The sequence below is a fragment of the Equus przewalskii genome, chromosome 17 (genome assembly GCF_037783145.1).
Source record: "Equus przewalskii isolate Varuska chromosome 17, EquPr2, whole genome shotgun sequence".
NCBI lineage: Eukaryota > Metazoa > Chordata > Mammalia > Perissodactyla > Equidae > Equus > Equus przewalskii.
The window spans coordinates 67,007,225-67,024,410 of record NC_091847.1 but is presented as its reverse complement, the minus strand read 5'-3'; the positions used below and the strand labels follow the sequence as shown (position 1 = coordinate 67,024,410).

General features: G+C 40.1%; 1 protein-coding gene across 3 annotated transcripts in view; it reads left to right on the top strand.

Annotated features, from left to right (window-relative positions):
• The first annotated feature begins 647 nt into the window (after positions 1-647).
• The window catches only part of STAT4 (signal transducer and activator of transcription 4), a 97,469-nt gene continuing 80,930 nt past the window's right edge, over positions 648-17,186 (top strand). Inside the window, exons 1-4 of one of the 3 annotated variants that reach the window (XM_070580466.1) lie at positions 648-671; positions 865-926; positions 3,796-3,924; positions 5,475-5,619. In XM_070580466.1, coding sequence (XP_070436567.1) covers positions 3,797-3,924; positions 5,475-5,619 — 273 coding nt within the window. In that variant the 5' untranslated portion in view covers positions 648-671; positions 865-926; position 3,796. The other 2 variants (XM_070580465.1, XM_008516549.2) reach the window with 2 other exon arrangements.

Below are 17,186 nucleotides of genomic sequence, written 5' to 3'. Positions count from 1 at the left end.
TCCTCAGAAGAAAACTGGACTTTTCCCCGTAGCTTATGGAATAGTCTGAATTAGACACAGTCTTCACGTGGAGACAGAGTGGTGTCAGCTCTCAGAAAGTGCCCGATGGGCGAGCAGCCAGGACCAGGCCAATCAGACCAGTGAATCTGGAGGGATGTCAGAGTGACTTGGGGGTTGATTGACTTATTTTTTGCGAGGGAGGCAGAGGGTGGTAAATGCAAGCCCAGGATAATAATGCCACCTGCGAGAGGAGGAGTGTGCCGAGGGGCAGCTCTGTGGTGGCTGGTCAGGACAGTGGGGAAGCAGGCTTTCGTCGTGGTTTATTGCTCTAGGCATGTGCATACGCAGATTGAGTCATTCTGTCTACCTCTTTCTGTCGAACTCCCTTTATTTTTGACTTTATTTTCTTGAATATTTACGGAGCTCCTACTGTGTACCAGGGGGTTAACATCTAGCTGTGAGGAGATAAAATGAAAAGACCACTAAGGAGGGAGCTGAGAAACCAGGACTCTTATCCAGGCTCCTCAGCTCCTCACTGAGTCGCTCTGGGCCTCAGTCCCTTCAAATAGGAAAGAGGAGTCAGAACCACATGAGACCAAGGCTCCCTCCCGCTTGGGGATTCTAGAACAGGCCCATGTCACAAAAGGAGAGGAGCATACCTTAGCAACCAGGTACAGGGCTACTGGGGAGGGAAGGAGGATGCTGGGCCAGTAAGGACAGGCTTCAGTGGCCCGCCCAGGACCTAGCCTGAACCTTTGGCTGAAGTTGGCTTCCTCCCTTTGAGCAGACCCTGCTGGAATCAGACCGCAGTGGGGTCTATGAGTTGGGTGTTTTTATCCTGGCTACCCACCCCTTCCATTCCAGGGGCTGGCTCGCCGTGGTGAGTGGAGTCTGAAGGAGGAAGCCGGGAATTTAGCTGCAGGCAAGTAAGTGTGCAGGGGCCTCTCAGAACCTCTGGGGAAACCCCTGCAGAAAACGAACGCGTGCAGCCCCCACCCGCCCACCTCCTCCCGACCTCCTTGGGCCACCTGCAGTTGGCTGGTGGGGACGAGAGGAGAGGGAGCCCTGCAAAGGGGCTTCAGCCTGACTGTTTCTGCTCTTTAGCATTTCTAGAATAGAGAGTGGGTGGGAACCGACCCAAGTAAAGTCCCAGAGACTCTGACACTGACGCACAGGAAAGCCTCAAGTGGGAGGAGAAATGCAAATCCCCTACTGACGATGGCGTCAGCGGCATTGTCCTGGGGACTGTGAAGGGCGATTCTGCCTTTGGACTTGAGCGCCGCCTGGGCCCTGGGCTGAGAGAACCGGGTAAGTAGGCAGACCACAACTTCGTGTTGCTTCTCCGGCAGAGCACCGGCCAGGAAATGCTTATGCAGGATGCTGTTGAGGCTGTGCTCTTCTCTCGGTGTTTTGACAGTTCCTTCTTTTTAACCTGTTTGAGGATGGGCAATTTCAAAAAGAAGCGTCGGACTCCATGATTCAAGATGCGCTCTGGCGCAGGTCTCTCGGCGGAGACTCGCGCTCTGCCCGGGGAATCTGAACGGTGGGTGGGACGCTTGTGGCTGCTGCGGAGGTGTGTCCTCGCGAAGTGCTGAAAGTGAGCCCCTCTTCACTTTCTTAGCTTCCCTGAGCTATGATGTCTGACGTTAGATTGCACGCCTGGGTTTCAGAAAAAAGCCCGCAGCGAGGGCAGCCGGTGATTGTGGCTTTGATGAGAGCGAATGATGGTTTAGGGCAGGCCATTTCCTATACAAGCTCCACGAGTCACAGATCCAGCGCGGCACCGTTAGCTCCCAGACAGTGGGACAAAACGCCCTTTTATATAGATCTTCTAGGGCCAGGCATTCAAAGAGAATAGTCAGTCAGGCGCTCCGTTTTCAAAAAAAGTGTTCTGTAGTTTTCTTGGGATGGGAGAATTAACCGCTAGAGAGTGAAAAGCAAAAAAGCGTACTGGTGGATGTCTAAAGACATTTCTAGAGGCTGCAACAGAGAGGAATATCCTAGGACTATATACCGTCTCGTTCCCTTTTTCAGACTTGAGTTCAGCTCTCTGGAAGATGGACTCCTCTCCTTGTAGTCATCTATCTAACTTTCAGATGGGTGCAGTCCAGCTGACTCTTAGTTAGCAAACAGGTTTGCATCCAAATGGTAGCAAGGATTTAACAACACATAGTAGCAATTGTAATTGTAAAGCTATTTTTGGCTCATGTTCTCTCTGGTCATTAACAAGAATAAATTGATAGGATATAGTAAGACAATGCCAATAGCAGCATGGGAACAAATGTGCCAGTTTTGTGTGGAATATATATACACCCAGCATCTGGAAAGACAACTGCATCTGGCGTCAGGAGGCCTCAGGTCGAGCCTTAGGCTTCACATCTTGGGCAGGAGTCATTTCGCCTATTTGTTCCTCAGATTTTTTTTCGTTTTTAGAGTTAGGTAATACTATCCACCTGCCCTATTCACAAAACCTCAGGAGGGCCACTCATTCTTCACTTCACACTCACATACCAAGGACTCACAACATGCCTAGGACGGTATGTGTAAAGGTCTTCATGACTGTAAAATGATAGGAAAATGAAACAGTCTTTCTTTTCCCAGTTGCTTTTTTTTAGCAAAACATTGGCAATAATCTTCTTCTATACATTCGGATGAGGGAAAAGTTACCCCAAAATAGTCCATTTGAAACCTGAGGAGTATGCGGATGAAATACACAAACTTCGTTATCATGATGTTCTGTAAGCGATAGGAAATCTTTACTGACTTCTGAGGGAGATTGAAATACTATGGGGATTAATCCTGTAAAAGTTTTTCTTTGAGCTAGAATTGCTGACAAAACAATCAAGCATTTGACTTTGGGAAAAGTAAAATACTGTAACCTTGAGGAGACGTCATATTAATTTCCCTGAATTAGGAAATATGTCTAAAGCTTCTAAATTGGCCAGAGTGGGGTTCTGTGGGGGAAACACGCAGTTTTGTTTTATGACAGGCTGCCAAATGTGTATCAAGTGTGGTTTCTTCCTCCTTAAGTAACTGAGGGTTTAACCACCGCCAGATACACATCAGAGACTAGTTCAAAGTAGACCTTAAAATCTTTGCCCAGCCATAGTGGGTCTTCACAGAGGGAACTAGAAATGTTTATTGGTTCAGAGATATTCTGAACTAAAGAAGTAGAGCCCACGAAGAACATACAGGAAACTCCTCATAAACCTAAGACCAAATCAGACTAGACAGACGAGACAAATCTGAAATAAAGAAAAAAGCATTGGGCAGGTCCATATAAAAGAAGCTTTTATTGGGTGTTCCTCACAAATAAAGTCTTTCAAGGGTCTTAGGAGGTATGGTTGAGTGTGTTATTTGCCTTCAAGTTGCTCAAAGTCTAGTGTAGAGGGAGCAGGGCATAGGAAAGGAGCCTTGAGAACACAACTTCGTGTAGACGGGTGGGGGTGGGGTGAAGGGGGTTGAGGGGGAGTGAAAACTTTCTGGAGAAGAGGAAACAGGAGTTCCTGTGAGAGCAAAGGAGGAGTGGTTTAGGCGCAGAGAAAGAATCCTGCTTCCTTCACTAGGGATGACTTAGGAAGAAGCGGAGAAGAATTGCTTTATCTTTGGATTGAAAGCATTTTTCTCTTTTCTGTTTCCTTTAATTGGGTGACTATTAGTAGAGAAATTTTTCTCCAGTTAGTTAACTAATGGACAACATTGCCTGTTTGAAATCTGAGAAAAAAAAGGAAAACATATATCCCAGTTATTAATTAACGTTATTTTTGAACTCTAATTTTACTTCTTCTTTTATAGCATGTCTCAGTGGAATCAGGTCCAACAGTTAGAAATCAAATTTTTGGAGCAAGTAGATCAATTCTACGATGACAACTTTCCTATGGAAATTCGACATCTATTGGCCCAGTGGATTGAAAATCAAGACTGGTAAGATTAAACAAGACTGCGTTTTTCCTAGAGGTTAATGAACAAATGCTTTATGCTCTGTCCACATGAATTTATTCAGTGGGCCACTTTTGACTTCATAGATGCATTCTTTTCCGGTAAAGAATCTTCTTCAAGGATTTGGAAAGCTTCCTCAAAGGAGAAGAATTGTGGTCCTTTCTGGTTTCATCCCTTGTAGATGAAAACTTGATGGTTTTAGTGCTTTGGTTTTTTCTGTTTTCTAAATATTAAAAAGTGAATAAGTCAATCTATTGTTTATATCAATTCTCTATGACAGACTCTGTAAATAAATATTTTTTCTCAGTATGTTTTACAAACATACAAACAGAGCTCTATTCTCTTTGTACAATTAAAAAAATTTTTTTTGCTTTAAACAATCATCTAACTTTTTTATTGTGATAAAATATATGTGACATAAAATTTATCCTTTTTTCTGAGGAATATTAGCCCTGAGCTAACACCCATTGCCAATCCTCCTCTTTTGCTGAGGAAGATTGGCCCTGAGCTAAAATCTGTGCCCATCTTCCTCTGTTATATATGTGGGACACTGCCACAGCATGGCTTGATAAGCAGTGCATAGGTCCACACCTGGGATCTGAACCAGTGAACCCCTGGCCACCAAAGCAGAGCATGCGACTTAACCACTACGCCACTGGGCTGGCACCTAAAATTTATCATTTTAACCATCTGTAGGCGTACAGTTTAGTGGCATTAAGTATAGTTACATTGTTGTGGAACCTTCACCATCATCCATCTCCAGAACTTTTTCATCTTCTCAAACTAGAACTCTATACTCATTAAACACTAACCTGTCATTCTTTCTCCCCAGCCCCTGGCAACCAGCATTCTATTTTCTGTCTCTATGAATTTGACTACTCTGGGTACTTCATATATCAGGCAATATTTGTCATTTTGTGGCTGACACTTCACTTAACATATCTTTTCGAAGGTTTGTTCATGTAGTGTGTATCAGAATTTCCTTCCTTTTTAAGGTCAAATAATATTCTTTTGTATGTACGTACCACATTTTGTTTATTCATTCATCAGTAAACATTTGAGTTGTTCCCACCTTTTAGCTATTGTGAATAAAGCTGATATGGATGTTGGTGTGCAAATATCTGTTCAAGTCCTTGCTTTCAATCTTTTGAGTATCTACCCAGAAGTGGAAGTGCTGTATGTATTTCTGATTATATTTTGAGGAAATCCAGATTACCACAGTGGCTGTACCATTTTCCACTCCCACCAGCAATGCACAAGGGTCCCAGTTTCTCCACATCCTCACCAACACTTGTTATCAGTGTTTTTGCTAATAGCCATCCTAACAGGTGTGAAGTGGTAGCCCATGTTTTGATTTGCGTTTTCCTAATGATTAGTGATGTTGAGCATACTTTCAGGTGTACAATTTAATTTTTAAAAACCTTGAAATGCTTATCACTGTGGAATAGATTTATGACTTTAAAATTAGTATGGTAAAAAAAGTAGACATTCTACTAAATTGTTTCCTGCTGTGTAATGACACTTTTGTTTTTTAGGGAAGCGGCTGCTAACAATGAAACCATGGCAACAATTCTTCTTCAAAACTTATTAATACAACTGGATGAACAGTTAGGTCGAGTTTCCAAAGAGAAAAACCTGCTCTTGATACACAATCTAAAAAGAATTAGGAAAGTCCTTCAGGTGAGAATGCGTTCTACTCTTTCAAAATATTTGGATTTATGAGTCTTAAATTCAGTAAAAAAAAAAAAAAGAAAGAAAGAAAGAAAAAGATCAAATATGTACCCTTATCTTATTTTCAAAGCGGATTTAAGAGGGAAAAATCTGAATTCTCTTACCATTTTACATTTTGTGCTCAATTTTATTTCATTATCCGATGTTTGTTTTTCATGAAATTTTGAATCTAAAATACACTGCAAGTGGGAGTATAAGTGTGATTTGCTTGTGACTGTTTACTAGTTATGATCAAATCTGACAGCGCTGGGATGGAGATTTGAAAGATAAGAGTTTCATGGCTATCCCCAGTCCTTCCTTGCCTTTGGCTCTTACCTAAGGATTTAGAGTTAGTACTCTTCTCATTCCTAGACGGAAGCATCATGGTTGTTTGCATCCTTCCGGATTGGGTTCCAATCTCACCTCTTTCCAAAGCGTTCTTTGCTGCACTCTGGTGCCCTATTCCAAAGGTTCACCCAGGCAAAGCCCATCTCTCTGTGTTAGCACAACTCCTGCGACACATCTGTACCATGGCATTTAGTACATTCTGCATTAGCGTCGTTTCTATGTGTTTTTCTTCTCCCCCAAAATGTGGGTTACTTGAGGCAAGGACTTTGGTACTCAGCTTTGAATTCCCAGTGCCCACACAAGGCTGCACACATGGCAGATGTGTAATATTCGTTGATTACAGGGATAAGTGAATGAAGGGAGTGAAACAGGGATCTAAAGAATTAAGGGCAGGCTAATATGGAGCTAAGCCCAGAGGTGCTAGCATCACAAACTCTGAAGATGGACTGCTGTCATATTCACTGGGTGCCTATACAGCATATTAGATAACCTGAAAAGTGCATATGCCATTTGTCAGTGAGGCATTCTTAGAATCCCAGCCTTACAATGCATACATTTTTAGAATATTTTACCTAGACTATAATAGAAATGCCCTTGAAATTACTAACTATGTGTGAGAGGAACATATATATTAATTTTTTTCCTGTTGTTGTTTAGATTGCACTGAGCCATCTTTGCCCTTGTAATACCCTACGAATTTGCAAGACACTTGGCCAGGGTAGGAAAATAGCTTGTTGCCAACAAAACAGGATTTTTCACAGCATAAAGCAAACTGTCTCTTACGGAGATAAGACATTTAACCTTGGCTTCATTAGCTTAGTGCCCTAATCAATAAACCTCAAACAGGGGTTGGCATACTGCTACCCACAAGTCCAAGGTGGTCACTGCCTTTTTTTGTATGGCCCATGACTAAGAATGGTTTTTACATTTTTAATGGTTGAAAAAGAATAAAAATAAAATACATTTGAAAAGTTTGTGACGTGAAAATTATGTGAAATTCAAATGTCTGTATTTTGGTGGAATATAGCCATGCTCATTCGTTTATGTACTGAATGTGGCTGCTTTTGCATTGTGATGGCACAGTTGAGTAGCTGTGACAGAGAGTGTATGGCCCCCAAAGTCTAAAATAAAAATGTGTGTGTGTGTATGAAGCATGCTTATCTGGCCCTTTACAGGAAAGTTTACTGACCCCTAACCTAAAGATCCTACAGAAAAAGTTCTCCAGGTCACTTTGCTAGAAGGACACAGATGGGTAAAATGAATGATGGCATGGTCTTTAGAAATTCTGACTCTCAATAATGTGGCCTTGGGCAAGTCCCTTAATCTCTCTGAATTCCCATATCTTTTCGTGTAAATGAGAATGATTATTATTTACCTTTTTGGATTGTAAGGAAGAGTTTTTATTCTGGCAAAAAATAGACTTTCAATAAATGGTGCTTGTTGTTGGCAGAGAAAATAGGGGGATCTTCTCAGTATAAACGAGGGTAAACGTTCAGCCCATCTTTTTTCCCGGTGGGGATAAGATTGTGAGGGAGCTCAAGAACCCGCAGTAACTCCCAGTGACATTTCAGCTCAAACACACAGTCACTCTTCTGCTTATGTCACTGGCCCTCCAGCATCTTGCCTCTCTAGGTCTTTCCCAACAAACTGCTCCAAGCTCAACATCCCTGTCCCAGAAAAACAGATCTAGTCCTTGTTCCCAAACACACCAAGCTCACTCTTGAATGACTCTGAGCCTTTATCCGTGACTGTCTTATGGCCAGGAATGCTCCGTGGTCCCTCTTCCTTCAGTCGAGTTCCCACCCATCCCTGGAGGACCTGTGGAGGTCCCAGTGCAGCAAGGAAACCTTCGCATATGCTCTAGCCTTGTTCTCATCCTTCACGGAGCACTGGTTACGAGATAACCAGCATCTCCTCTGGGTTGGACGTGTCCGAGCAGGCCTGAGGCTCCCTGAAGGGAAAAGCCTGACCTCCTTTTGCAAGCCCCCTCCTGCCTCCGGTACCCAGTGTGGGTCTTCTACAAATGAGGAACTCAAGAAACTGGTTGGTTAAGATATTTTGAATGGACAAAAACACTTGCTCTTTTCTTCATTTTATAAACTATGCTCATTGGATATTTGTATTAATTCATAACACAATAGAAAATAGCAATAAAGAACATCGTCAACTATGGTTTTACATCTAAACAAACCTGCATTTTATGTTTCTTTTTAATCTATCATATTCCCATGGTTTTGTTTTTACTTCTTTTTACTGAGGCCGTAATAGTTTATAACATTGTGAAATTTCAGTTGTACATTTTTATTAGTCCGTCACCATACATAAGCGCCCCTTTACCCCTTATGCCCACTCCCCAAGCCCCTTCCCCTCTAGTAACCACTAATCTGTTCTCTTTGTCTATGTGTTTGTTTATCTTCCACATGAGTGAAATCATGAAGTGTTTGTCACTTTCTGTCTGGCTTATTTCGCTTAACATCATACCCTCAAGATCCATCCATCTTGTTGCAAATAGGACGATTTTTTCTTTTTATGGCTGAGTAGTATTCCATAGTATATATATATACAACATCTTCTTTATCCATTCATCAGCCAATGGGCACTTGGGTTGCTTCCACATCTTGGCTATTGTGAATAATGCCGCAATGAACATAAGGGTGCATAAGTCTCTTTGAATTCTTGATAAATATCCAGTAATGGGATAGCTTGGTCATATGGTATTTCTATTTTTAACTTTTTGAGAAGTCTCCATACTGTTTTCCATAGTGGCTGCACCAGTGGTCTATGAGGGTTCCCTTCTCTCCACATCCTCTCCAACATTAGTGATTTTTTGTCTTGGTGATTATAGCCATTCTAACAGGTGTAGGTGATAGCTCATTGTAGTTTTGATTTGCATTTCCCGGATGACTAGTGATGTTGAACATCTTTTCATGTGTCTGTTGCCCTTCTATATATCTTCCTTGGAAAAACGTCTATTCATATCCTCTGCCCATTTTTTTTGAGGAAGATTAGCTCTGAGCTAACTACTGCCAATCCTCCCTTTTTTGCTGAGGAAGCCTGGCCCTGAGCTAACATCGGTGCCCATCTTCCTCTATGCTATACGTGGGACGCCTACCAAAGCATGGCTTGCCAAATGGTGCCATGTCCACACCTGGGATCCAAACCGGTAAACCCGGGGCTGCTAAGAAGTGGAACACGAGCACCCAACCGCTGCCCCACCAGGTCGGCCCCCTCCTCTGCCCATTTTTTGATTGTTTTTTTGTTGTTGTTGATTTGTGTGAGTTCTTTATATATTTTGGAGATTAACCTCTTGTCAGATATATGATTTGCAAATATTTTCTCCCAGTTGGTGGGTTGTCTTTTTGTTTTGTTCCTGGTTTCCTTTGTCTTGCAGTAGGTATTTAGTCTGATGAAGTCCCATTTATTTATTTTTTCTTTTGTTTCCCTTGCCTGAGTAGACGCGGTATTAGAAAGATCCTTCTAAGATCAATGTCAAAGAGTGTACTGCCTATATTTTCTTTTAGGAGTTTTATGGTTTCACGTCTTATCTTCAAGTTTTTAATACATTATAAGCTGATTTTTGTGTATGGTGAAAGATAATGCTCTACTTTCATTTTTTTGCAAGTGGTTGTCCAGTTTTCCCAACACCATTTACTGAAGAGACTTTCCTTTCTCCGTTGTATGTTCTTAACTCCTTTGTCAGAGATCAGCTGTCCATAGATGTGTGGTTTTATTTCTGGGCTTTTAATTCTGTTCCGTTGATCTGTGTGTCTGACTTTGTACCAGTACCATGCTGTTTTTATTACTGTGGCTTTCTAGTATATTTTGAAGTCAGGGATTGTGATGCCTCCAGCTTTGTTCTTTTTTCTCAGGATTGCTTTAGCTATTTGGAGTCTTTCGTTGCCCCATATGAATTTTAGGATTCTTTATTCTATTTCCATGAAGAATGTCATTGGTATTCTGATTGGGGTTGCATTGAATCTGTAGATTGCTTTGGGTAGTATGGACATTTTAACTATGTTTATTCTTCTAAGCCATGTGCATGGAATATCTTTCCATTTCTTTATGTCATCATCGATTTCTTTCAATAACATCTTATAGTTCTCATTGTATAGGTCTTCCACCTCCTTGGTTAAATTTATTCCTAGATATTTTATTTATTCTTTTTGTTGCAATTGTAAATGAGATTGTGTTCTTGAGTTCTCCTTCTGTTAGTTCGTTGTTAGAGTATAAAAATACAACTGATTTTTGTAAGTTGATTTTGTACCCTGCAACTTTGCCGTAGTTGCTGATTATTTCTAATAGTTTTCTGATGGATTCTTTAGGGTTTTCTATATATAAAGTCATGTTGTCTGCAAATAGCAAGAGTTTCACTTCTTCATTGCCAGTTTGGATTCCTTTTATTTCTTTTTCTTGCCTAACTGCTCTGACCAAAACCTCCAGTACTGTATTGAATACAAGTGGTGAGAGTGGGCACCCTTGTCTTGTTCCTGTTCTCAGAGGAATGGCTTTCAGTTTTTCCCTGTTGAATACCATGTTGGCTGTGGATTTGTCATATAAGGCCTTTATTATGTTGAGGTACTTTCCTTCTATACCCATTTTATTGAAAGTTTTTATCAAAGTTTTTATCATAAATGGATGTTGGATCTTGTCAAATGCTTTCTCTGTGCCTATTGAGATGTGGTTTTTATTCCTCGTTTTGTTAATGTGGTGTATCACATTGATTGATTTGCAGATGTTGAACCATCTGTGAGTCCCTGGTATAAATCCCACGTGATCATGGTATATATATGGTCCTTTTAGTATAGTATTGTTCTCAGTTTGCCTAATTTTGTTGAGGATTTTTGCGTCTATGTTCATCAGCGATATTGGCCTCTAATTTTCCTTCTTTGTGTTGTCCTTATCTGGCTTTGGGATCAGGGTGATGTTGGCCTCGTAAGATGTGTTAGGAAATGTTCCATCTTCTTCAATATTTTTGGAATAGTTTGAGAAGGATAGGTATTAAATTTTCTTTGAATGTTTGGTAGAATTCTCCAGAGAAGCCAACTGGTCCTGGACTTTTATTTTTTGAGAGGTTTTTAATTACTGTTTCAACCTCTTTACTTGTGATTGGTCTATTCGGATTCTCTGTTTCTTCTTGATTCAATTTTAGGAGGTTGAATGACTCTTAAGAATTTATCCATTTCTTCTGGATTGTCCAGTTTGTTGGCATATAGCTTTTCATAGTATTCTCTTATAATCTTTTGTGTTTCCGTGGTATACATTGTAATTTCTCCTCCTTCGTTTCTAATTTTATTTCTTTGAGACTTCTCTCTTTTCAGTGAGTCTGGCTAAGGATTTGTCAATTTTGTTTATCTTCTCAAAGAACCAGCTCTTAGTTTCATTGATCCTTTCTATTGTTTTTTGTTTGTTTGTTTGTTTCAATTTCATTTATTTCTGCTCTAATTTTTATTATTTCCCTCCTTCTGATGACTTTGGGCTTTGTTTGTTCTTTTTCCAGTTCTGTTAAGTGTAGTTTAAGATTGGTTATTTGAAATTTTTCTTGTTTATTAAGGTGGGCCTGTAGTGCTATGAATTTCCCTCTTAGGACTGCCTTTGCAGCATCCCATATGAGTTGATATGGTATATTTTCATTTTCATTTGTCTCCACATATTTTTTGATTTCTCCTTTAATTTATTCAGTAATCCATTGATTGTTCAGTAGTATGATGTTTAGTCTCCACCTATTTGTCAGTTTCCCATCTTTTTCCTTGTAGTTAATTTCTAGCTTCATAGCATTATGGTTGGAAAAGATGCTTGATATGGTTTTAATCTTCTTAAATTTATTGAGGCTTAAGACAAGTTTTTATGGTAAAACAAGATGCCCCTTCCCCAAGAAGAAGAAGAAAAAAGAAATGACCTGCTGTCAAAAAACTATTGATACTATGCTTATTTAGTTTCAACATTTTCATCCTCTGGGACTTTAAATACAATCCATTTTAACTACTATAGCAAAAAAAAAAAAAAAAAAAAAGCAAATAATAAAGTACCAGAGGAACTAAGCAGATATAAGGTAGATTTATTTCAGTTCTTTACAGAGCAACTGAGGTTTCCAGTTTCAATATTCTAATTTGCTATTTATAACTACTTGTTATAAAAGACAAATTAAACAAAACCACTGACCAGGACTACCAGCAAGCCCCAAGGTGGGAAGCGTGAATGCTGATGTCCAGCTGGCCTTAAGCCCTTCAAGGGGAGGCAGCCTCAGGTCAAGACCAGAAGCAAGGACTGCATCAGGTTGAACCTGGCTCTGTGACTTACTTGCTGTGTGGCCCAGGGAAGGATATTTACACTCTCTGGCTTCAGTCCCCTCAGCAGTGTGAGCAGAATCACACTGGTACCTACCCCATAGGGATGTTAGGAGCATTGACAAATTGTAAAGCACGTGGTAAGGGCTATGTTAGGATTTGCTTAAAAAAAAAAAATCTGCCCCAGATATTTCAAGAGTACTTTGCCCTGTTCTTGGATTTTTTTTTTAAACCAATAGAATCTATTTTTTAGAGCAGTTCTAGGCTCACAGAAAAATTGAGCAGAAAGTGCAGAAAGTTCCCATATACTCCCTCTCCACTTGCCTCTCCCAGTTTCCCCTATTATTAACATCTTGCATTGGTGTGGTACATTTGTGATGATTGGTGAACCTATTGTGATACATTATTATTAACTTAAAACCCAAGATTACACTAGAATTTACTCTTTGTACTGTACAATTCTATGGGTTTTGAAAGATGTGTAATATCACGTATCCACCATTTCAGTTTCACTGCCCTGAAAATCTCCTCTGCCCTACCAGTTCATCTGTCCCTCTCTCTCCTCCAAACTGCTGGCAACCACCAGTCTCTTTACTGTTTCTGTAGTTTTGCCTTTTCCAGAATGTCATATAGTTGGAATCATACAGTGTGTAGGCTTTTCACATTGGCTTTTTTCACTCAGTAATGTGCTTTTAAGTTTCCTCCAAGTCTTTTTGTAGCTTAATAGCTCATTTCTCTTTATCACTGAATGATATTCCCTTGTATGGATGTGCTACAGTTTGTTTGTTCATTTTTGCCAATTATAAATAATGCTGATATTAACATTCGCGTGCAGATTTTTGTGTGGGCATGAGTTTTCAACCCAATAGGAGCTTGCTTGCTGGATCTTTGTTCTTGAACTTTCTGTTGCAAATCTCTTTTCCTCATTCACCTTCCTCTCTGTGTCTTCGTCTGTTTGGGCTGCTGTAACAAAAATGCAATGTGATTGGGTGGATTTTAAGTAACAGACATCTATTTCTCAGAGTTCTGGAGGCTGGGAAGTCCAGGATCAAGGTGCTGGCAGATTTGGTGTCTGATTCAGCTTCCTGGATCCTAGATGACTCTCTTTTCACTGCAACATCACATTGTGGAAGGGGGAGGGAGCTCTCTAGGGTCTCTTTTATAAGGACACTAATCCCATTGATGAAGGCTCTGCCCTTATGACCTAATCACCTCCCAGAGACTCCACCTCCTAATATCATCACATTAGGGGTTCAGATTTCAACATATGAATTTGGAGAGACACAAACATTCAGTCTATAACAACCTTCCTTTCTTTCTCCCTCAGATAAAATAACTTTAAGAAAATTAAAATGGTGCATGTTCACAATGAAAAATTGAAGCACTACAGAAAAAATGCAAAGAAAAATGAAATAATCCAAAATCTACTGCCTACATATAAACATATTAATATTTGATGAATGTTAATCCACACATGTATACATATATATGCAGAAGGAAGGCTGGAGTGCAGGCTGCTGCTGATGTTTTATACCCAGCCTCCTGTGCCCCCTCTCTAACTCCACTCTGCTCTGTCCCCACCCAGAGTAACCACTAATCTAAACTTTGCATTTATCAGTCTCTTCCTTTTTCTTACAGTTTTACCGCAGATACTGGCATCCCTAGACAATATAGTATCTAGGTTTGCAAGTTACCAGACCTGACATAAATGGATCACACTTTATTTATTCTTCACAGCTTGTTTTCTTCACTTCACATGGTTCCTGAGATTCATCCATTTGATGTGCGCAGCAGTAGTTTGTTCATTTTCATTCCTACATAGTATTCCATTGTGTGACTGTATCACAGTTGATACGTTTTACTGTTGATGGATACTTGGGTTATTTCCAGTATTTCTTTGCTATTTCAAGCAATATTGGTCTGAACATTTCTGCATGTGCTCCTTGTGCACATGCACATGGACTTCGTTAGGATATATAACTAAGAGTGGAATTGCTGAATCGTGGCGTATGTACATCTTTAATTTTACTAGATAATACCAAAATTGTTTTTTACTCTCCAGCAGAGTAAGGGTTCTGGGTCCATATCCTTGCCCACACTTGTTATGGTCATATATCATGCAATCTGGTGGTGTATTCCTTTAACTTTTGGTTCTTTTTCTAACTTCTAACATCTAATGACATAAGTCAACATTTTAAGTATTTTCTGCCTTTCTTCTTGTCTTACAAATGAATTTAGATCTATGCATTATTGAGAGTTACTTTTTATGTACATTAATATGTAGTGCTCTCATTGTTCATATCTAAATAGTCTGTAATTCTACTTTTGACTTCTATTTTTAGCTAGATAAACTTAAAAATTGTCCCACTGAAATACATAGAAATGCTAGATGAAATATAATAGACTTTTAAATGCATAGATAAGCTTATCACGAATTAAGGGAAATTTTATATAGTCAAGAAAAATATTTAACTATAAAACAGAACTGTAAGTTGGAGCTGACACAATGGTCGTCATATGTTCTTAGATTCCAGAAATACAGGTCTTCAACATGATAAATAAAAAGAAACTGCAGGACACCAGAAAGAAAGAAAAGGTCCTAAAAGTAGCAAGAGAGAACAGATATACAATCGTCCCTTGGTATCCTTAGGGGATTGGTTCCAGGAACCCCCACAGATACCAAAATCCATGAATGCTCAAGTCTAGTGTATAAAATGGCATAGTACAATGAAACCCATGGATATGGAGGCCAACTGTATTACTTACACAGAAATGGGAGATAAACTGAGATCCAAATTTAAAATAGTAATAAGAGAGAGGAGTAGAATAATTTCTTCACAAAACTGAAAAAAAAATATCTCTACCCAGCTAAACTATTGAACAAAGGTGAAAGTTTACCACAAAGATAGCCTCATGGAAGGAACTACTAAAGGAAAGTAGATACAGAGGTTAAGCATGCATGATAAAATTTCAAAAGTACTGCCACAACAAGTGAATACAGAGTACATAAGATATAGAATACATAAGAAACTGGCTATTCCTCAAAAAAACTCGTGTTAGGGAAGTAACAGGTAGCAGACATCAGCAATCTTGTCTGATAACAGAAAAATAATTTCCATCAATTAGAAAGACCGTGTTTAGCGTTTTTAACTCTGTGGTTAGTAATCCTACCACCTACGGAGCATTTTTCACTGACCAGGTAAAGACTCTATTAGAGTTTTAAACTTGGTGGCTGAGGGGCGCATGCAAGTGTAACCCACACCTCACGTGTTCTGTTCTTTGCACCACTACCGCCTCTTTCTCAAAGGTCATTTGGGTTTTCCTGAACAAAAATACGTGTCAGAGCTGCAAGCTCCTCGAAAGTTGAGCAAAGATGGGGTTCCTTCTTGCCCAGTCTGCAAAAATCCTATTGGTTCTGAGTATCAGGTGAAGTGACATTTTTAACATGACAAGAGGGAAGATTAGAAACACATTTTTGCAATACCAAGGGAGAAAAAGAGTTGCTTTAGCTACTAAGCTGCTCTGAATCTGCCAGATCTTATCCTCTAATTCATGCTACTTTCTCAGTTCACTCCTCTTCCTTCCCCTTGTACACCACACACACAGAGAAGCGAAGAGGTGACTCAACCTATGACTTGAAAGAACCTGGGGTAGCCACTTTGTGTTAACTCTGAAAGAGCTGAATGGAGGGTTCAATCTTTCAGGTCCTTTTGCTGCACATGGGTGGCAGCCAGTTTGTCATTCACTCCACGGTTACCTCCCCAAGTCCCCAGCACACACACCCCAAATCTGTTTCCCTCTGAGATAACTGTCTGGTGTCAATATCACAATGCTCACGTTTCTTAAGCTTAAAGACCTGCATGTCGCGCCGTTTAAGATGAAATGTGAATTAGTTGTCAGGATTTTGTTTGCTGCATAATTTGGGGTGGCTAACAGAAGGCGGATGGTGTGCATCGCAATTCCTTGTCTGCGCACATCACACTAACTGGAAATCCAATGTGAGCAACTCCAGACCCCACTCGCCTAAAATTTCATTCATGAATCATTTTGTGCATATTCCTTCAGCCTTTATCTTAGTCCAAGCCTGCCTGGATTGCTCTCCCTCCTTATTAAGTCTTCTCTAATAGTTTATGACTCGAGTCTATAATGTTGTCCTTTCCCTGAATTCTGATTCTCTTTGAAGTTTATGCCAGAATCTGAAGCTTCCTTACGCAATAATTACTTTGTGTATAGTACACTAGTTTTTATTCCAAATGGTAGCTTGGATGTCTTAAAGTAGAGCTCATATAATTTGCATTGGGGTAATACTGGGTACCTACCCCATAGAGATTTGTTGATTTAATATTGGTTTCATCAGGTATATTTGTAACATCAGGCTATCGATTGCTGAAAATACAGGGTGAAAAGGACATAGATAAAATTCTGACGTTCAAAGAGTTTGCAATCTAGAATGCAGACAGAAGTGCAAATAAATATTTATGTTGTGGTGTGGTAACACCATGGTCAAGGTATCTGCAATCCTAATTGACGGAGTTGAGAACATTTGAGCTGGTTCTAAAAGGATGATTCACAAGCTCTGTAGAGGAGAAGGGGGGAAAAGGAATCATGCACAGAGGGAAAAACAAGAGCATGAACATGACAAGAGAATGCCTGTCCCACAAACAAGCCCAGCATTTCAAGCAGTAAGAGAGGGTTGTGTGAAGACCTTGAATGCCATGCTATGCAGTTTGGACTTTGGCAATGGGGAGCCACCAAAGGTTTTTAAGCCAGAGTGTGACATGAATATATGTTTTTATTGAAAACATACCCAGAGAAAATTTTCTGTCTAGGAAGAGCAACTCCTTGTCTGCTGTAGGCAAAGGAATGTTGGAGAATTCTCCTAAGACTGAAAGATTTCTTTCCTCT